The sequence below is a fragment of the Callionymus lyra genome, chromosome 16 (genome assembly GCF_982586985.1).
Source record: "Callionymus lyra chromosome 16, fCalLyr1.hap1.1, whole genome shotgun sequence".
NCBI lineage: Eukaryota > Metazoa > Chordata > Actinopteri > Syngnathiformes > Callionymidae > Callionymus > Callionymus lyra.
Genome location: NC_141833.1, coordinates 2017500 through 2040488, shown reverse-complemented (window position 1 = coordinate 2040488; position 22989 = coordinate 2017500). Strand labels below are relative to the sequence as shown.

Sequence of the window (22989 nt, the reverse complement as noted above, 5' to 3'; positions counted from 1 at the left end):
GTAGAGCGAGGAAGCAGCAGCAGCAGCAGCAGCAGCTAGCAGGACCTGTTTACCACCAACTAAAATGCTCGTATCTCCCCAGATATTGTCACATTGACGCGTTTTTAGCCAACATGGCCCAACACTACATCGACTATTAAGCAAACCACACGAATATGTGTCGGTGATCAACTTCTTCACGTGAAGACGAAAAGGGCATCCGTGTTTGACCGAGGAACCGATTTCGAATGACAGTTCCTGTGTCTCTGACAAACCATCCTGCTGCTCCTGGTTCCCTCCCGCCTTCAAGCAGGACACAGTATCTGTCCGATCCGTCAAGATGAAGTTCACAGAGCATCTTTCGGCTCACATCACCCCGGAGTGGAGGAAACAGTACATCCAATATGAGGTGAGTGAGCTCGGGTAGCTGCTAGCTAGCTTAGAGCACAGCTGCTAAAGCTAAATACCTGCTCCTCAGCCTCTACAATAACATCTCGTAACTCGTCTTAATTCCGTGTCACGACCTCATCCTCTGTGTTTTACTTTAGTTTAAGTCAGTTCCCCTTCCATTTTTGTCCCTGTGAGGAGGGTTCAGCGGGGTTTCTGCTCTCTGGTGGCTCTGCAGGTTTCTCTTCACACACCGAGATGGTTTAAGAATGTTTGGGTGTTGAAGACAGACAAAAGGCTTTTTCGCTGACTCATCATTTATTGAGCTCGTTAATCTTCAGTAATGCTGACCCATCACTTTCTCCACATTTCACACATGAATGCCGTGAAGAATTCAATTTTGAAATCGCCATGCAATGCAAGATTGAGTGGAAGTGGGAAAACTACACGGATGCAACAACTAGAGCAGTTTTGATTTGGTGCCAGTTTCACTGTCAATGAATGGTGTTCGAGTGGTCTTGTCTAGTGGAGGATAGAGCATAGAAACCTCTTAAAGTTTTATATTATAAGCATTTTACAGCAGTCAGTTAAGGGCTATTTCACGAAGCTTTCAATGCTGTCAAATAGCTGCCACTAAAAACAAAAACGACGAAGAAGTGAGAATTTACATCTTAAATAACGCCAGGGATGGAGGAAGATACAGATTTAATTTGGTCAGATTATGTTACTGTTGCACTTTTACACAATGTACTACATTTTAATCACTTCAGACAGCCTACAGGAATCTATGACCCTTCTTTTTTTTTTTTTTTTTACCTTTACTTCATGTGACCTATGTCTTAAAAAATCGAAATAAATCTAGAACTCCAGATAGTTTCTGATTTAGAGAGCGTTTTCTCCTGCAGTAAACTAAAACACCAATACAATTCTATATTGCAGATTGATACCTAATTATATATAACCATAATGCCATGTAATGATTGTGTGTGCATTTGTCAGACATTTGGTTGAAGCAGCTTCCCGGTCACTGCAACACTACGATGAATGTTCACACCTTGGCAGCATCTGCATTCTGTGCATTTTGAAACCCTTTTTTTCTAAATAACAAACATGCCTTCTGCCCTGTCCTAGTCTCAAGGTCCCTTTCCTTCAGAACCTGCGTGCAGCATTCAGACTGCATTGCTTGGTAACAGTCATTGCTGTATTCAACTAATGCTCAGCCTTGCTGCAGAGTCACACGTTCCAGCTCAAAGTGACCTCACAAGATTACTGAACATTTGTAAGCCAGGAAAATAAGCATGTGATGATATACTTGTGATTATTTTTATGAATCATGTGTATTTGAACCTTTCCTACTCGAAATAGCATAATGTTATAGGTTCCGATAAGGGCTTTAATTTTTACGTTTTGTTTTAGTCTAGAATTTTCAGCGGTTTATGAGACTAAAGGACCACAGTTGCTCAGCTCTGCTCACATGCATTTTTGTTTCAGTCCAAAACTCAACGGACCATTTTTTTTTACCTCTAAACATGTGTGAACATGGAGCACATACAATAAATTTGTTACATTATTCTTTCACCACTGCTCTTCGGTTGCTACTTGAGGCTTCAAAAAGGTGACAAAATATAGATCAGATCTCATTTATATATTATTAAATATTGAACCATTTAAAGAGTAAACAGTTTCACGGTTACATTTGTTCAGAAGATCATTTTCTGCTGTCGAAATAACAAGTAATTATTTTCTCTTTTTTAGCACATTAAACTATGAAAGGCTCTTTGAAAAGATAACGCCATGTCATAAAAAATCTTATTACACTGAAGCCATGGGCCCTGCTGTAGGCGATCCTGGTTTCTTGTACTTACAAGCCCATTTTTTATATACAAGCATCAAATATGGATTACAAGAAACTTAAATTCTCTTTTTTCATTATTTTCATTTACTCATGCCTGTAAGTGAAGCAGAGTATTGGGACATAATATATATTATCCAGCCTTGCCCTTTGCCCTTAAAGAGTCTATAACCAATCTTCAAGTAAGTAAGTTTTATTGTTAAAGCACCTTTCACAGACATTATTCTCTTCTCGGAGTTCTTGCTGTTATATTTTTGCTTAGAGTAAGATCAAAAATGTGAGTGTGTATTGTTATCTTTAAATTACATAACATGATAGTTGCATATTTTCTTACTCCATAACCAAAACATTATAATTTGTTTTTTTTGATTGACAGATATTATTACTCCCCTGTGGATTAAAGCAACCCCCTATTGCTTGTTGTGCTTCTCTCTAGTGGATGCATGTTGAGTATGTTTTCCCAAATGTAACTGCACCAGCTATTGGTCTGGCTCCAGGCCCGGCTAGTTGAACTCCTGTGAAGTGAGGATTGCAGGCCCAACTTTGACCCGTCTCTTTCAGACATGTCATGTTTTCTTATGGCAGCTGTGTTTGGCTCTCACACTTGGCTTGCCAGGTCAGCAGTGGTTGTGTGTGAACCAAAACCATGCTGTCTTTTGTTTTCCTGCTAGAGGGCAGGTCGGAAATTCCTGCTATTTAAATGTAATATTCAATAAGCAAAGGGCATGGTTTTCATCAGCCCGGAAATAAGTGAATAAACTCCATATAAAATCTTGTTTCATAAAAAACAACAACATCCGAGTATGGTAGTCGTCAAACAATTCAAACATTAAGTTAAGTTTATACCACAACACTTGGTCAACTTATTGTTGTTTAATAGTAAAATTTGCGGGTTGCTGCAAGACCAGGCATTACATTTATCATAAATTCTTATAGTAAAATGCATTTCTTAAGCGAGATTCCGAAGGAATGCTTGTACAGCTAAAAGTAAGAATATGTTCATTTTGACTGAGCGGCAGAAGGATTTAATTTGACCTTATTTTGCAGGCCATCAAACTTTATTTGAAGCTGTTTCCCATTGCTGTATTTGTTGATTTTATGTCCTCACTATATTCAGGTGCTAAATAATTTCAAACAAGATGCATCCATTCGAAACTCAAACAGAAGCACTCTTTATGGGAAGTGACTCCGCTGACGTAAGCTGGTTTCTAAAGGACTGACGAGCCGTACAAGCAGACAAACAAAAATATGGGTGCATGCATCCACAAAATTTCTTTGTCCTCCTCCAAAGGTCGAGTCTGTTGGTATTTAGAGTCAGGCTAAGGGATTGTGACAAGGAACGACGATGATATTACTCTTTTGCATCGCCCGACTGTGGTTTGTTGTGCTCTACCAATAGTAAACGCTGCAGTGATTACAATGTGTAGACAGAAGTATTGCGTGGCAATTTGACAGGCTTGCTTTTTAGTTAAGAATGAGTACAAATCCATACCAACGGAAAGGTCCTTTCTCTTCTTTTTAGCCACATCTTTTATATGCCTTCATTTTCAACAGTTCTCCAATTTTAAGATACCTTAAAAGTATTTAAGATTAATATGATATTAAATATTCAATAAATGTATAGAATGTTTATGCAAACCTCTGAACTTTGTCTTTATTGTAATCCACTGTAATACGTGTGAGTGGTATGTAACAAACTGTTACATATTGAACCCTAAAACAATGATAAATTCTGGGCTTCCTGCTCAATATCTCAAAATTTCCCCATTTTTGAAACTTAAAAATAGTCACGAGTGACGGAAGGAAGTTGTTTTCATCAAAGAAAAAAACATAGATGGTCAATTTGTCGTGATTATTCTCTGAAATCTTTCCACATTAAAGATATTAATAATAGGTTTGGGTAATATTCAAGTTGAGCCCCAGGCTCATATTAGTAGGATCACACACTTTTAAGGGCTTACTGTTCCGTAAAGGTTACATACTGCTCCGGTCACATGCCCACCCCCTGTATTCCTATGAGACCGAGCCCAGAAAGAATGGTTGTGTGACTTCAGCAGAACACCATTCTAAAGCCATTTTCAGTTTGTATTCTCAAACTATTTGGAAGGTCGGGTCAAAGAGCCACTTGTCTAAACCCAGGTTCATTTTTCAAAGTTCAGGTTTTTTCTACGCCAGGACAGGTGGAAGAAAGCTCTCTTACTACTTAGGAATTTGCACTAATCTGATCTTTTTGAACACTTTCTGTCAGATGCAAACACTGCACTGCATCTAGGCTAGATAGAAAATAACCTAGGATATGCAGCTAAATGTTTGTCTGGTCAATTCAGGTGTAGGAAGTTAAACCAGCCAGAGTATCCATCCTGACAGAATAAGTAGGTCGGTTATGCGAAATCAAGCTGAAGATCTGTTCTTCTGGAATAGATGTTAGCAGTGCTGATTAAATGTAAAAAATCAGCCTTTACCTCAGTTTGACCTCAAATTCCCTTCACTTGGTTTCCCGGGGATCAATTACTACATAATATTTTGGTAAAAGGGTTTGAATAATAATCTTTGAGGGCTTGGGAATTTGAGGGGGAAGCGAGCGTTAGAAATTGGTATGCACCAGTGATGGAAAAACATCAGAGAAGTGATTTTATTTTGATGTCTGTGAGTGTTTTTAGGTTGGTTTCATTGTGAAAACGTCAGCAAAGAGAGTGTGACGTGCCTTCCAGGGGAGAGGGGACAGAACTAGGGTAATCTGGGAGGATAAGCAGAGCTGCTTTCCTTCCTGTTGAGCTAAACGTTTTGTTTTGGAAACTTGAACCTGTGCACTTGCTGAGCTAGCCCAGTCACCTTCCACACGCATCAATCCACGATTGGAGGGAAAGTGTGGGAAAGCAGGTTGTTTTGGAGCAAAAGATGTGAGTGCTTGCTGTTGATGACTTTACATGCACAACAAGCAATCTTGTCACTTCAAATAGTCGTCATAAGAGACGAGTCCAGTTCCATCTGCCGGTTTCGTTGAGACATTAGGTCAAAGGAAATGCATAAATACAGCTAGGCAGCACTTGTTTATGAACATTTTTCACTGAGGTCATCGCTGTGTAGCAAATTACTATCTTTGAAAACTCCTGCAGAGCTTTTGGAACTGCTTTTTATCCAGAGGCCTTCTGACAGCATCAAAATGAGGTCTTAACATGTGCTGTGCTTTTGTCTCGTCATTGCTTGTTATTGCCGTAGAAAGCGTTCAGATGAACCTTTTGCTATTTAAACAGCAACTAATGTGAAAACCCAATTGTCTTGACTCACTCACATGTTTCAAATGTTGACTTGGATGCAGTAAGTCCCTCATCATCACAATGTTTTTAAGTTATTACTTTATGAAGTTCATCCCATCTAAAATCTTGGCAAACAACAGGTCATGAGAGCAGAGTCCATTATGACGTACGAATGGGCTTTGCTCCTCCTCCAGCCGGCTTTTACCCACGGCCTTGCTTTGTTTATACAACAAGTCCCTTGGAGGTGGACACTTCTGGGATTTATGATGTGTGGTGACAAACCTTGTTGCTTAACCAATCACAGCAGAGTGTGTGTGGTTATGGTAAACAAGATTTAATCTCAGATTTAGGTTCCCCGTCTCCTTTTTTGAACTACAAGATGTTTTTCTCGTCTTCAGTTAGGACTTTTGAAAGGTCATTTTAAATTTGTTCCACTTACTTCAAGTTGTGCTAATTTACATCACTTGCCTTTCAATTTCAGTGTGTTTCTGTTCTCCTCTGCTTGGACCACAATAAGACCATTGTAGTACTGTGGTCCATAGACTGACCAACTGAAGCCTGACAGTCAACAATGCAACTAGACAATGCATTCTGTCTGTTGTTTTCATTTGCAGAGTTGACCTGCGGTACTCAAAAAGCACAACAACTGCTTACTTTGCAGTGACGAATTACAGTTTTGACCCATTGAGACAGATTTCAGCTCAATTTGGATTGTATGACGTCAGGATTGTAACTGGTAGTAACTAGATATTTAAGAAGTTATCGGTAACGATATATCGTGATATTTTTATTCCTGATACTGAATCAATGATCAATAGCACTATTTCAAAGGTTAAAAAAAAGGGTTTAATTCCAAAACAAAGTTTTATTTTAATTCAGTTATTTTATGGTTTATATTTCAATAGTGGGGGTATAAAATCAGAATCAGAATCCCTTTATTGTCCCGCGAGGGGAAATTCGTTTTATTCGATGTTTTATTTTACAATTAACACTCAACTGTACCTTGTAATTAAACCTCTGGTCACTAGTTGGCAGCATTCGTCATTTCGTTGGTGCTAAAGTAACGACAAACCCAGCAAATGGCAACAATGAGTGAGAAAGAAAGGACACATCAGGCTCCAGCAGCTTTAAATGCTGACGTTTTGGCTTTTAAACTAAGCTCAAAGTTAAAAAATGAAACACTGACAGATACTGGATATCGCATGTTGCGCTGTCTTGTTTGAGACTGTTGGTGCACTTCATTGTGCATTGTTAATATAAGTACATTTTTTATGTATCACCATACCTATCATATCGCCAGAAACTTGCCAATACACAGCCTTCTAGCCTATAGTATGCTTATGGAACGTCATTTTACACATTAGTAACATGTGATGTATTTTTTCCTGTATAGCTGTTTGCATGAATCCCCACAGATTGAACTAGTAAATATTTGTTTGAATGACCTTTCTTTTTTCCTCTACTACAAATGAGTGGAAGCGCAAGATCAAGGCGTTATCTTTACTTAAGGGGCTGATGTGAACACAAGATAAGGGAGGCAAACAGAACTCTTTCATTCAAAATATGAAGCTAGTTAGCAGGTTATACAAGTTTGAGTTTTTGCTGTGTTCACCACTCCACCCTTAAATGCTTTTACATGTCTTCATGTTCAGTTTTTATTCTTTAAAACATGTCTGTGGGCTGTTGGCTTTTTTTTGGGACAAAATTAAGGTTCATAGATGCTTGCAAGAAACCTCTGTAATCATGGTGCTTGAAACCACATCTGGTGGTAGACCGACATGACTCGTGTATCTGTGTTGTAGAATTGGCTCATAAGATTGTTGACATGTTTTTTCTTCCATAGGCCTTCAAAGAGATGCTCTATGCTGCTCAGGACCAGGCCCCGTCTATTGAAGGTAACCCCTGTCTTACTGTTTCATTCATAAATTAAACTCGTAACGTCCTCACAACCCATTTATTTTTGGTCAAGGGTCACATTTAATGTCCAATTCCTTGTAGACTCTTGACATCAGAAACAAGACCTTATGAATTAAAATATATTGATGTATAAATACCACACTATGGCTATTGTATGCTCCTGTTTAGTATTTACCTCAGAAGGTCTTTTACACTGTAAAATGTAAACACATGTTTTAGAAAACTCTGAAACATAAAACAAAATAGTATAACTTATAGTATAACAAATTTAATTCTAATTGAAAACATTTTTATTGGGCTTAATTTGATTCATAAATTTAATTTGGAGTCAAAAACACAGGTTCAATCAAAGTGTGTGTACCAAGGTTGTGGGTCTGAAGAAGTGAAGAGCAATTCACATTAGTTTTGTCCTGACAAAGGCTGGAAACATACTTTACAATATCAGCTGCAGTACCTAAGAAAATGAATTCTTTGGCCATTTTATCATTAAGGACCTTCACCCCTGGCAGAGCCTGAAATCTTTATGGCCTTAATTCAAACATGTTCTGGAAACTTTCCTTAGAGAACTTGTTTTTTAATTAAAAGTAGGTCTCCAAAAAAAATGAATCATATACAGTCCGGGGGAAAAAAACATTTCTGTTTAAATGGATTGAAACCAATCCCCCCCAAAAGAGAATCTAACCAGCATAGTAGGGTTGTTTTTATTTTTAAGTAATTATAAAATTGATAATTATATCTTGCTTTAATTTATAGTCCAAATTCTACTAACTTCTTTTTTTATGTAGACTTTAAGTGCAGCCTTAATTGTAAATAATTGATTGGTTGTTAAATAACAACTATTCTGGGATATGCAGTAAGCTACCAACACTACACTTTTCATTATTAAACACCATTGAGGCAAATTTATTAAACCCAAAACCTCCCACTATTTGATACTTTTTCATCTAAATGGAAAAAGGAGATACCTTAATTAAAACCAAATGCATCAACTATGCCTTAATGTGTACTACATCACATGCAGCCGTGATGAATACTGTTGATTATTTTACCTGTTTATTAAAGTTATTGAAATGTAACAAAACGTTTCAGTGAATGACATGTCAATTAATCTTATACTTACTGTTCAACTTTACACTTTCAGTTTCCATCTGAACCAGGTTTTAATGGTTTGACTTAAATCTGTCCTTGACATCTTAGTCAAGGGTCTAATCCTATACCTCTGCATGCTCATGTCCAGAAAACACTTTTCTATTTTAACTTGTAATGATAGTTTGTTGTACCACATCAGAACATTTTGTTTTGCTGTTTTTTTTTCGTGTCATCTATTCCTGGTTAGGAAAACCACCAGTAACTGATTGTTGTGGTTCTACAAGTTCTAAATTAAAAAAATAAATGAATAAAAAAGACGTTTTTGTGACAAACAGATATTTACAAGCAGCCTCAGAACTAAACGGGTTCAGCTTATGTAAGAGTGTTTTCTGTATTGATCTGTTCTGTCCTTTATTGGCATGTCACAACACACACGGTACAAACCATTCCAAACAACGCATTTATCTAGACTTTCCAGATAAAGATTTTAACGGTCACTTTTGCTACACCCAGAGCTTCTCCTTCTTTTGGATATCCCCTGTCACCGTCATGTAAGAAAGACGAGTATAAATGGGTCTGTGTCGGTGGACGATAGAAAACAGTCACACATCTCTGTTTCATGTATAAACATTTTTGCAGTCCTGGCTCATGCTGTTCTCTCAAATGTTCTGTTCTTTAATTGATGCTGTTGTTTTTCTTTCAACTCATGCTGCTTTTTATCAGAATCAGAATTGGATGCGTGTATTGTAAACAAAGCAAAGGAATATTTTTGTGGTTTGACAGAGTAAAATATAAGGAAAAAAACTTTAATGGAAATTAAAAGAAAATGAAATAAGAGAACTGAACAAAAAAGTGGACATGTAAAAATAAAACAGAAATGAATATAAATTAAATGTATATAAGTGTTCATGATTCAGACAGCAGACGGGTTGAGCAAGTTTTTGATACCTCGATGTGCATCCCTGCTGACTGTTGAAATCATAATTTCTGTCATTTTTTGTAAAGCTCATTTTTTAAAGCGTGCATAACTAGCACCTTATTAAACTCTATTATTGACTCAAAGTTATCTTTTGTTAATGCCTTGGTTTTCTTTGTACTGGTGCGTCTTCATATCATCCTCTGGATTGTTAAGGACCAACTTGTTCTCATTTTGCATTATTCGCCCAGATATACAGTATGTTCGTATCACATCTATTTCTTCTGTTTGTCATTGAATGACCAACTGTCTAGTGAATAAGAAGATGGTTCCTTATAAAAAGATATTCCATGTCTAGACAGTCTTCCTCTTTACACTTATTTTAGGAGTGACCGTGTGATTTACTTTAAAAAAACGAATGGAAGTTTCTTCAAGGTAACGCACACGCAAAAAGGTGGTGACAAAAAGCTCTTGTTAATATGTGAGTGATGGATAAACAAAACTACTAGGGTACTCAAACTTGCAAATGTTGATCTATTTGGAGCTTTAGTTATTAAACCATAAAAATAATGTGTCATTAGGAAGAAGTTAAACTGCAAAGTACAGTTAAATAAGTGTTCACAATCTACAAATGTTCACGAATGTCTTTATAAACACAGCAATTGGTGTTTGTCAAGTGACATAGATAAAAGTAACACAATCCTAGAAGAATGTTTTTTTATCAACTGAAACACAATACCATGCATTGAATACTTAATACTTGATTAACTATTTAAGAGAATAATGTGATGCTACATTGATGGGGTTGGAAAATAAAAAAATAAAAAAAATAAATAAACGTTTGTAGTAGTTTTATTGCTATGCCTACTTGATTTTGGTTCTGATCTTTCTGGCTGTGAAATTGTATTATTTACCGAAACATAGTGTCTTTGTGATGATGGTCAAATTTCTTCCTCATCTTAGAATTACAATATTAAATTTGTCTTGTGAAGCAACAAATGTATATTGAGCTGTGTTATACATTTGTCTGCAAAAGTTAAAGTTTACTTTGATTAAATAAATGAGGGAAGGGTCGTAAAGCTCTTTTGACTTGCAAGATTATTTTAAATTGAAAAATGTAATAAATATGTATTTGAGTGTAACATAACAGTATACAGTTACAGACTTTGTCTTTGTTACAGATTGCTTACTTTACATAAGAGATGTATGTTTTAGACTGTCTATTGACAAAATGGTTCTAGAAAAACATTTTTTAGACGTAATTCTAGACAATTCTAATGACCGCTTGTAGAAGATGTTTATAAATGGTGGTAAGAATTTACCTGACATTCTGGGGTTTATAATGATATTGTATATTTGAATTAAAATATTATATTCCATGGCTTTTATACAATTATCGCAGGTAATCGTGAGACAAATGGAAGAATTTCCTACTTTAGCTTCTAAGTATTTGTTAAGAAAACTAGAATCTCTCACTGTGCAAAGATATTTAAAATATACTTTCTACTTTAGTTATTTTATGCATTTATTTACTATATGTACAATGTGATAAAATATTGTTGGTGGGTAGAAAACATGCTTAATATTTAGATAACCTTATTTACCTTGAAATGATGTATCTCTTTCCAAAATGAAACAAAATGTGCATATGGATCTCTCAAAATAAGGCAAAGTAGTACGACTCTTCTCCTCTTGCCTAAAGTGGTGAAATCAAATCAAATACATTTTAAGTGCATGATATCAATTTTGAGTCATTAGCATCAGAAGGAACATATACACTTTCCACATTTAATTCAATTCCCACACCCTGTGCCAATTTACCAGGTGGAATGTAGCGGTGGAATTGGATCAAGATGTCCACCCTGAATTTAACTGTGTTTGATTTTTTCCTAATCCGAGTTTGGTTAGCACGTACAATTATAATTTTGTATGCATTGTGAAAGATGAACTAACGCTGGTACACTATAGTTGGTATTCTTTTTGTTCCCTTGACCCGATTGTGTGGCCGGAGTTGAAGAGAAGGAAGTCTGCTAACACTGGCACTTTGTGAGAATGCATCAGTGCACACTGTGAAAGGAGGTTAAAAACATCAATTTTCCGATGGAAAGCATAGCCATCATTACTGAGAGACAGACATGTCATAGCGGTAATGATGATAATAATCACACTGACATAAGTGTAGACAGAGAAAAGGGCAGAATAAGGCCAAAAAGGGATCAAAAGATTATGGTTGTCTGAGTGCAAAGGGCTGGGGATGTTACATGCCCAATTTAGTTAATTCCGTGTCTTGACGAAAAAGCAGCTATTCTGAAACTTGGTGAATCATACGCTTGCATGTCCTGTTTGCAAGCTGTTTGTTACTGTCCATTTCTTTTTATTCATTATTCAATTAAGGGCAACCACAGTCCGAACTTACGTGAGATCTCCCGAAGTTCATGACAAAAGAGAGAAATTACAGGACTCAGATGTTGAAATTACATAATGAGAGGTCAGGGATGAAAAAGTGCTGAGCTTGGCCTTGGAGCGATATTTTTCGAAGTTGATGAATTGGCACTTGTTTTTTTTTTCTTAGTAAAATGTTGTTGTTTTAATTTGTTTTGGACAATATGATTAGGATTATTGCAGTTTTAAATGGATGTAAAGATGTAAATGTGTGAGATAAAATGATGTTCACACGAAAATACAGAATTTACATTTTTACGTTATGATTTAAAGTTGATGCATAGGCACTTGGATATTTTTTCTCTATAAAATGTCGTTGTTTAAAATGATTAGGTTGTTTAAGATAAATTAGGATCATTATGGTTTTAAATTGAAAATATTTTTACGAACAGTAGCATGTGTGACCAAAATGTTATGGTAAAGAAATGATTCATACGATGATCAAATGATACCCATAAAACCAATAGAAATTCACATTATTTTTGAGCCAGCAAGCTAAAATTCTTTGTAAATTGCTTATGGATGGATGGATAGATATATATTAAAAATATATATTTACAATTCTATATCCATACTTATTGTCAACCACCTATTTGAATCTGTTTTCTCTTTTGCAGTCACCGATGAGGACACGGTTAAGAGGTACTATGCCAAGTTTGAGGAAAAGTTCTTCCAGACGTGTGAAAAAGAACTGGCTAAAATCAACACCTTCTACTCTGGTAATACGTTTGCACCTACTAATATCTTAAATGATTTTGAGATGTTGTATTAATCAGCTTGATTCTGTTGAAATTGTTCTGCAGAAAAGCTTGCTGAGGCTCAACGAAGGTTTGCCACACTCCAAAATGAGCTGCAGTCGTCGTTGGATGCTCAGAGGGAGAACACGGCTCACGGGCTGGGTCTTAGGAGAAGGAAAACAGTGTTTGCGCTGTCACAGCAGGAAAGGTGCAAGCACAGGAACATCAAGGACCTGCAGTTGGCTTTCTCTGAGTTCTACCTCAGTCTGATTCTTTTGCAAAACTATCAGGTAGCTACTTTATTTTTCCTAATGTTTGCACTTAGTCTTTTTTCTTCACTTGTCAAAAAAAAAGTAAACATTACTTGCATGTTTCAAATGTTGAGGTCTTCCTCTCCGAGATGCAGAAAGTTCCTCGCCATTACCATGTTTTGAATATTTCAACAGTTGTGTACAGTTTTTGTGTTATTCAACATCAGCTTCAATGTCAGTTGGTTTGGGACATTTGCATATGTATTATCTTGATGAAACCTATACAAATAAAGCTACTTTACTACATTACTATTTTCATATATATATTGGACTTAAGATAACAATATTTTTTGTTTCTTTTCTTTCAATCCCCAACCCCACTGTTTCTGAGTAGAACCTGAACTTCACTGGCTTCAGGAAAATCCTGAAGAAGCATGATAAGATTTTGGAGACATCGCGTGGAGCCCACTGGAGGGTGGCTCATGTGGAAGTGGCTCCATTTTACACCTGCAAGAAAATCACCCAGCTCATTTCGGAGACTGAGGTTTGGAATTGTTCAGATATTAGCTGACAGGAAGGTTTGGGGGGGAAAAGTAGAAATCAGAAACCCCTTGTCTCCCTCACCACAGGCACTGGTCACCACAGAGCTGGAAGGTGGAGATAGACAGAAGGCCATGAAGAGGCTCAGGGTCCCTCCCTTGGGAGCTGCACAGGTTAGATGCACACCTGCTGTAAAATAAACTAAAAAAATCTGTCAAGTGTAGAGTAACACAAGTGGATATGGAAAATTGTTTGGTTTAAATCTTTAATTTCTCTTAAAATAATAAATGCATATATCCGATATGGATAGGTACTTAGCAAGCAAAATGTATTGAAATAAAAAAGTAGTAAGGAGCATCATTTCTGTTCAATTTTGGCCAAAGGGTCAAAGGCCAACCACAAATGGGGAATGTAAAAAATCATCCATGTGTGTGACAAGTAATGTGGCTTTTAAGTGAATTTAAATTGTTATTCAATATACTTTTTTTAGCAAGAAATATGAGTGTCGATTTGTCTTAATGACGAAACAAAAAACTGAGACATGCATGTTTTTTATGGAGGTGTCTGCAAAGTGGGCAAAGATATGTTCAAACATGTCAAATAAAAATGGATGATTCAACTACTAAATCTAGAAGCGGTATTGCTCGCTTCGCAAATTTGGTCACAAAACAAAGTCACTTTTTCTGTATCTAATCGGATTTTCAAGCAACGGTCTTTCCAAAGAAAGTGCTGACGTCAGGGATATTAGTTGTAAATAGTTTCCCTTCCAAAGTGCTGATGCAAACTTTTTGTGTTAATAAGATTTATTGCATATCACACCTTGTGTTGTCTAAATGTAGGTTTTGTAATGCGTAAAGTGCTTGTCACACCAAATGTAGAAGTAGAATGAAACAAGACATTATGTTTATGAATGTAATTGTTTGAATATAGCCTATGATGTAACATTTATGGATGATTTGTGTTTGTAAAGCCGGCTCCTGCCTGGACCACCTTCAGAGTTGGACTTTACTGCGGAGTTTTTCTGGTCTTAATGGTCACAGTGGTCATCACAGGTATTCACTCCTTCAAGTTGCACATCTGCAAGAGTTTATGTTTTGTTTCCATTATCATTGATAAATTGATGTTCACCTCAACTCCATTGTATTTAAATACAGAATTTCATCACATGTACAAATGGTTGAAATTACAAAATGCTCTTTCTGGCCACACCAGGAGCTGTAATGTTTCCCGGCTCTGATGTTTGGCCGATGGTCCGGATCTATCGGGGAGGATTCCTGCTGATAGAATTCCTCTTCCTGTTAGGTAATGTCTTGCGATTGTTCCTAAATCCCCTTTGTCTCAATTACTTGTCTACGCTTGTATTCTTTTATATCCAGGATGTAATTGTTTTTTTTAATTCAGTATCATCAGCGTTACATCCACAGTAACCCAACAGTTGACCGTTGGTATCCATATCAACAGAGACCCTGGATAAAGTAAATTAATCCAATTCATTGATGAGAAAAATATATTTCGCCACGTTCTGGCAAAAACAAATCCATTATTTTGGAGTATTTTACATTAATTACTTTTTGTGCCTTTTTCTTTTTTAAAAGCTATTCAAATAATTTGCAAAACCGTTAAGGGTTTTGAGTAGAACTTTTGTACAGTACATTGCAGGGCTCCAGATTATTGGTTTTTTTTTTTTAATGAATGGGACCAGCATTTTAACATTTTATTACAATTTTACCAAGGGAGGGGCACGTGTTGTCAAATTTGTTCAAACTGAAGAATTTGCAAAAGGTTGTGTGAAACGGATCTCTTTTAATGTACTGTGTGACTACTGATGCTTGTTGTGTTTGTGTTTGTAACTTCATTCAGTGTAACTAGATTGAAACTATATTTAGTGATGGGCTGATAAAGTTTCATGAACCTTGACATTACTATCTGATCTTAAATATATGTCACCATTTAATTAAAAGTAATATTGGTTCTAATTTTTAATTGTTGCTCAAAGACAAAGATATAGGGTCAAAGAGGGCCATCTAGTGGACTGTGAAACTGAGGACAATGCTCCATGTCCTTCACTGACTTAAACTGCTTCTTCTACACAATACATGTGAAACTTCTACAATATGTGCAGAATTATAATGAACCCCTATATTTTTGCGTTTTACTTAAACTTGTGGCTTACCAGGTTTGCTCATAGTAACTAATGCAGGATGCAAAGTTCATAAAGTGGAAACTCACTAACCTGCTTCCCTCTAAGAAAGGAAAACAAAAATTACTTTTTGCAATGGTCCCAAAAGTACATGAACATGAAGAATGGTGGACAGACGAGGTTAAGGGCAACATTGGATGGTCCAGACAGGGCTGGAACCAGGACCCAGGCTGTCAAATAAATTCTTTGAGTTGATTTTTACCCCTTCACTACACTACATTTTATCTACACTGTTACCTCTCACTGTTTACTATTTCTGCCCGTAACATACCTCCGATGCCTCCTCAACATACTGCAGTTCACTGCACCCTGTAGACGAGGCACACCTGGCGAGCCACAATGGGAGAAAATGGTAAAACTAGTTTGTTCGCTCCTAATTCTGCGTAGTTCCTTCTGACTCTTTTCCTCTCCACTCCGCCCCTCTTGTGAACTGTTAACAAGACGCAGTAAAGACCCTCAGTTTCTGTTAAAATCTTTAGCAATCTATCTTATACTCAGTACTGCAGCCAGCAGTTTTACTATATTATACTTTTCAGTCCTTTTTTTCTGACCCATTTCTAGTTTTCAGTCTTCAGTGCATAATATTTCTGCACAGACAATGTTGACAACTTATAGTTATTACACCTGGTAGTTGTCCTTCAATGAGGTCTTACATCCCTGTTAAATCATATCCACAAACATTTTTTACTTCCCAACAAGTTTAACTTTGTGATCACATCAGTGTAAAAGGCAATAACATATAATAATTCTACACACACTGTTGTGTCAGAAAATAAAGAGCAAGTAAAGTAAAAAAACATTTAAATAAATTCTTCTTTTTTTTTAATGAATAACAGAAAACGATAACCGGAAATATTTTTGTGCAACCAAATTGTAATATCTCTAAATTAATGCATTAGTCTTTTTTTCATGGAAACTTAATAAATCAACTTATGAATCTTACTTTCACTTTAAATATTTGTAAGAATTTGTCCTGGTCCAGTATCAGAATCACTGAATTATCTTGTCCAACAGGTATCAACACATATGGTTGGAGGCAGGCAGGAGTCAACCATGTGCTCATTTTTGAGCTTAACCCCCGAAATAATCTTTCCCACCAGCATCTGTTTGAGGTAAATACATTTTACAAGGGAATAAATGGTTAAATCCTGGTTATCTTTGAGTTGTTTCAATTGTGTTCAAATGATGTTGTTTGCGTGCAGATTGCAGGACTGTTGGGAGTGTTCTGGTGTGTCAGTCTACTCTGCTGCCTCTTCAGTCAAAACATTCCCGTACCGATGCAGGCCAACCCTCTGGCCTTGTACGGCTTCTTCCTCCTTTTCCTCATCAACCCTTTCAAGACCTGCTACTACAAGTCCCGCTTCTGGCTGCTCAAGCTTCTGGTAACACATCATGTATATTTCTGTAGTAGACAGAGCAGTGCTCAATATAGACTTAGGTTTTTCCAGAAGTTTTAATCTAATCATTGATATGAATATGTCAGAAACAGTATAGACTATAATCAAATGAAAAGCAAGAAAATGTCACCTCTTCTCATCCTTCTTGTAGTTTCGGGTGGTGACGGCTCCATTCCACCGTGTAGGCTTTGCAGACTTTTGGCTGGCCGACCAGTTGAATTCCCTCGGGGTGTGTCTGATGGATCTGGAGTACATGATCTGTTTCTACAGTTTTATACTGGACTGGAAGAAACACGATGGACTCATCAGCAGCAAAGGTGAGACTTCAGGAGGCTGCGACAAACGAATCAAGCTCGGATGCATTCATCATTCCTATCTTATACGCTCTCAGGTCCGGACGTGTGCAACACCTACTCTTATGGTGTCCGAGCGGTCATCCAATGCCTTCCTGCTTGGTTCCGCTTCATTCAGTGTCTGCGACGTTACCGGGACACCAAAAGAGCCTTTCCCCACCTGGTGAATGCTGGGAAATACTCCACGTCCTTCTTTGTGGTTACATTTGCTGCCCTGTACAGCACTCACAAAGGTAGATGAAGCCTGCTTCTCAAAGTGATAAAGATAGATTTGCTTAAAACGTGAAATAACTGAAGCTTACATGTGTAACTTTATTCAGCCTCTTGGATTAGCTTTTTTAAAAGCCGGACTATATAACAAGATACACAACATGTTCTTTCATATTTTTCTACAATGATTTATTTCATTGAACTCTTATTAAGTAATGTTTTTTCAGCTACGCTCTCTGCTTCTCTATGTAACATTGTCTGGACGACCAGCCAAGAGAGTCTGTGAATGTTGTGTGACCACTAAACTGTTTTACAGCAGAGGGTTAAGAGATGGTGATTTCATATAAAGTACTTAAAAAAATTTACAACATACCAGAAGATGGCGTAAGAAACTGACACAATAAGAGCCTTTATTTTCTTTTGTATTTCACATGCTGTATCTAGCAAGGGTGCATCACAGATTTTACATCATTACAGTTATACTTATCTCACTATGGGTTGACCAGAAACTAACATTTATTTAAATTTTTATTAAATTATTAATTTATAACACTTATTTATTTTTTCTTAAAGTCAACAACCTTTGGTCCCGAAAAACTTACTTTACATTTTTTTTTTATAGTTTTGCACTAATCTCAGCAGAGATCCTATGTAGCTTTTGTCATTTACCTTGGCTTACACTCTTTTTATGTTTATTTTCATCCTCAGCTCAATCCCCATACGAGGCCAAGATCTTCCTCTACCTGTACATCTGCTGTTTGGTCATCAGCTCCTGCTACACACTGATCTGGGATCTCAAAATGGACTGGGGCCTATTTGACCGAAACGCTGGAGAGAACACTTTCCTAAGAGAGGAGATCGTCTATCCACACAAGGTAGAGAAATTTGTTTATTTTAGTTCCACCTCATCTTGTTAGTTGAAGCCAGTTTACTGATATCTGTGATTTACATGCAATCGTACGTAAGTTTTATTCTCCTTAACCTTCACCCTAAGATGTTTCAAACAAGCCCATGACCGTATCTGTAAATATAGTATTTGTGTCTATAAACCCTGTATGTAATTTTGTTTTTTAATCGCCAAAGCAGTCTGCAATATTTTACAGTGTGTGATCCATGTCAGAAATTTCTTAATTTAACGAATATAAACTGTTAATCCAGTTTAAATTCATGTTTTCATTTGTTTTTTCTGATCGTGGAGAGGAGGATTACTGGTTCTGGTTCCTTTAAAAGTTTGGGATGTACAAAGGAAAATGCTTGGATTTGTGCAGCACAGATTAATTCAGTTCATCTGAATACTTTTGTGCACCATTTCATGTGTTTGAGTGTACAACCGTTTTAATGGGAAATCGACGCACTTCTGAGTATGTGAGGTCCCTGGCTCCTACAGAATGACAGATGCCCATGTGGCATCTAACTAAACAAAACAATCATCAATACAACTGAGCTCCTACTTGAGCTTGATGAGAAAGATTCCTAATCAATTGTGTTTTATGCTTTTAATGACATGACTCGTTGTTTCTTCTATTTTAATGTAGGTCAGCTTATAGGGGTATAGATATGGTTGGAGATGGATAAATGGCTGTAGAAAAAATAGCAATAGCATTTATCAGCTTTTTTCTAAACAATTAATCTACAATCTCTGCACAGTGAGTCAGAATATTTTCTGTTTTATTGTTATTAGTCTTTGAAGAATAACGAATCTTGCATGCCCTTATTGACTTAGATGGACTGTTGTTACAGGGAGTTAAAGCCTTTACTTTTATTTTAGAAATCAAACAATGGCTGAGTAAAAACACACACAAAACTGAAACTCCGGTTATTGCTCCTGATGATAAGGTTCCAGGGTTGAGTCAGTACTTGGGTGACTTAGATCAGTCTGTCAAACTGAGCCTGAGAAACCTGGGTGTTGTATTGGACAAAGACATGTCTCTAGTTCAACACTTTCCTTCAACTGAGAAAAATCTCTAAACTTAGGAAAATGTTGTCACAACATGATCTGAAGCTTGTAATCCATGCGTTTTTGTCTTCTCACCTGGACTATTGCAACAGTTTATATTCGTGTCTTAACAAGAAGGAGCTGTCTCGCCTACAGTTGACTCAGAACTCTGCAGCTAGAATTCTGACCCGCTCTAGTAGAAGAACTCACATTTCTCCAATCCTTAAAACTCTTCAATGGCTTCCAGTTTCTTTCAGGATCAACTTTAAAATTTTGGTTCTTACTTTCAGAGCTATTCATGGTCAGACTCCTTCTTACATCACTGATCTGATCCAGCCTTACACCCCAGCTCGGGCTCTGAGGTCTGTGGATCAGAATCTACTGATGGTTCCTCGCACACGGTTCAGGACCAGAGGAGAGAAATCCTTCCAGGCTGTTGCTCCTAAGCTTTGGAACGATCTTCCTCTCCCTCTGTGCTTGATGGATCTACTGACTCCTTCAAGAAACATATCAAGACATTTTTCTTGTTCAGGCTATTCCTTGATTTTCTGGAACTCCTGTGTTGTTCTTGGTGTTATCTTGACCTTTAAAATATATATTTTATTGAGTATTGTTTTGATTGTTTAGGCGTTTTGTGACCCTGGTCTGGAAAAGCGCTATATAAATACAAATTACTCACTTTACTGTATCATCTTCTGTTTCTGCAGGCGTACTACTACAGCGCCATCGTGCAGGATGTGCTGCTGAGATTCTCATGGACTCTGACAGTTTCCCTCAGCACCATCTCTGGATTAAATGGCATCTCTGACATACTATCCACTGTCTTGGCTCCCATGGAGGTTTTCAGGTGCCTTTATAACTCTTGTTTCAGAAATGTAGAGAATCATGGGCATGTTTTTAATGACCAATAGATCAAATCAAAGCCAGCTAACACGGCTAAGATGTCTTGCCTGTACAGTTCATAACAACTGCTCTTTACTCCTTTCCAGGCGATTTGTGTGGAACTTTTTCCGACTGGAGAACGAGCACCTGAACAACTGTGGTGAGTTCAGGGCCGTCAGAGACATCAGCGTTGCCCCGCTGAATGCGGATGACCAGACCTTACTGGAGCAAATGATGGACCAGGAGGATGGAGTCAGGAACCGACAGGGCAAGAAGAACTGGAAGAGGAGCTACAGCATGAGTTTACGCCGACCAAGGCTGGCCTCTCAGTGAGTCTCCTCCTTGCACGTTTTTCAAATACAGGAATCTTTATTCTATCCTCAGAATAAAGAAAGCAAGATGATTAATAGATAAAGTGTGTGAAAACGTAGAGGATGTGATTCCTTCAAGGCAAACTAGTCTATGCTGAGATGCCATATTTGACTGAAATGCTTTTAAATTAAGTTGCACAATTTTAACTATGATTTTACTAAACCTCCAGGTCCAAGACCCGTGACACCAAAGTCTTGATCGAGGACACGGATGACGACTCCTGACATCAGGCCACGCCCCTCGCCTGGGTCCAGAATCTATTTAAAGGAGGAAACTCTACCTCCTAAACTAAGGCATTACCCGGCGAGCGCGGCGTTGAACTGAAAATAAGGAAGAGTTGAAACTCTCCTGCTTCTAAAACTGTTAAACAAACCAGTGTCTTTGTGTGCTCACACAAAAACCTTGAGAGAACCTGCTCTTACCCTCAATGACCACAGGGTGGCACTTTTTCGGTCAGTGACCACTGATCTTGCCCAGAGGCCAGGTCTTGGACTCCCCAAAGCCTTTAGCCTGGCTTGAACAAGGGAGGCAGGACGTGTCTCCCCTCTGGTGCCACCCGTCTCCCCCTGACAAGGGGAGTCTCTCGCCAACGTGTTCAGGACCAAAAGTCTTGCTTACTGAGACGCCTTGATTATCGGACGCACGTTCTGACCTCAAAGAACCTCGGTGCATCCTGTAACTCGTCTCTGGCAAAAGCAGATCCTTAAATCTCCTCAATTAAACTTTTTTTTTCATGAAGACATAGTGAAGCCAGAACGCTGTCTGGCCATTTAGAGAAATCACCACGGAGCTGCCTACTTTTACCTTCCATGCTTTGGCAAAACACATACACACGTGCGCACTTTGTAGAGACTAATGGAAGGTTTATGTGTTAATGCAAACACAGTTATTTAATGTGTTTTATTGCTATTTGTTGTGCAAAAAATGTTTGTGACACACTGGGAAAACATACGCTGAAGTGAATAGCAACCCTTTGTAATAATGTAAATACAAGAAGGACCAAAGAAGGAAGTAACGCGACGAAGAACAGCAGCTGGAATGACTGTTCAGCCATGAGAAGAATTTTTCCATCTTAATATTCCTTTGTCAAGTTTCCTCCAATAAGAAGCCATTTTGCTGAATGTATGCTCACACTTCTCTGTGCGTATGTGAACAATCCTGATCTGCTTCCCTCTGGACCGCAGAGCATCATGATGCTGCAGCTTGTCAGCTGCTTCAATGTTTTGTTACACACATACACACCAGCTGGTGTGAACCAGCATCAGGCGCAATCTTACACACCATCATTCCAGGTTTGGACTTTGGTGGGTCATATTTTTATATGTTTGAATGGAAGTTGTTACATTTTGACCGATCCAAAGCATCACGTTGTCACTCCAGAGACAGTAAATAAATGTTACTTTTTATCATCTTCAGTGTCAAAGCTGAGTGTAAATAAATGATACTCTAAAAACGCTTCTGCTGATGTGGCTATTATTACGGCTGCCAAGGAGATTATGTGACTGCTCTCATCTATATCTTGGCAAAAATAACGAGAAAAAAATGTCAGGAAATGTTGTAGTAGGAACAGGTGATTGTTTTTTGGTGATGTTCCAAATGACTACCAATACTAGCAAACTGATGGAATGATTCCTATGTAATAAGAGCTGCAGTGCTTTCTTCTTCACTTCTACTCTGTGCTGTGAGAGCGATTTCTGGAGTGCCCTAGTACATACTGCTATCAATTATGTTTCAATGCCTTAGACGTTGTCTAATTACACAAATCGAATAAATGTAGAACCATATCGGGCACAAAGACTGGTCGTCTAGTCATAACATGCTTGTATTCAGACCAAAAGCAGAACTTTCTTATGCAGCCGTTGTACCTTCTCCATGTTTTTTTTTCTACATGGTCTTGTTCTCTCCTTCAGCTCAACAGAGATGGATCTAAATGGTCCTTAAGGTGTGCCCATAGTAGCTGGGTACACTGCAGTACCGCATTATTCCATCAACATGTGTCAAGAAAGTAGGTACACCACACAACTGTGAAAGGAAAAACTGAAATCCCATTGTATGATTTTAAAACCATTTGAATAATGGTTCCGAAAATGAGTATTGGATTAAAAATAAAAGGTGACGTCAGCATGTGTACATCAACATCATTGTTGAAGGGACATATGAACATTTAGGACCTCCCTCTTGCAGGAATTGGTGTCGGACACATTTTTTCACATTGTAAAAAATGTTCTGCATTGATACCTGCCGTGTCAAACTCATTGCCTAGCGACTTAAA

At 37.6% G+C, this 22989-nt stretch overlaps 1 protein-coding gene across 1 annotated transcript; it reads left to right on the top strand.

The window, feature by feature from the left end:
* On the top strand, positions 1-22172 carry LOC148063187 (solute carrier family 53 member 1-like). The gene is made up of 16 exons (XM_087811808.1): positions 1-388; positions 7319-7370; positions 12457-12558; positions 12643-12866; positions 13222-13371; positions 13457-13540; positions 14338-14419; positions 14580-14669; positions 16582-16679; positions 16770-16949; positions 17116-17281; positions 17356-17550; positions 18236-18402; positions 20171-20310; positions 20453-20674; positions 20887-22172. The coding sequence occupies exons 1-16, from the start codon at positions 320-322 to the stop codon at positions 20939-20941; spliced, it is 2076 nt and encodes a 691-aa protein (XP_087667934.1). The 5' UTR covers positions 1-319; the 3' UTR covers positions 20942-22172.
* The last annotated feature ends 817 nt before the right edge of the window (positions 22173-22989 follow it).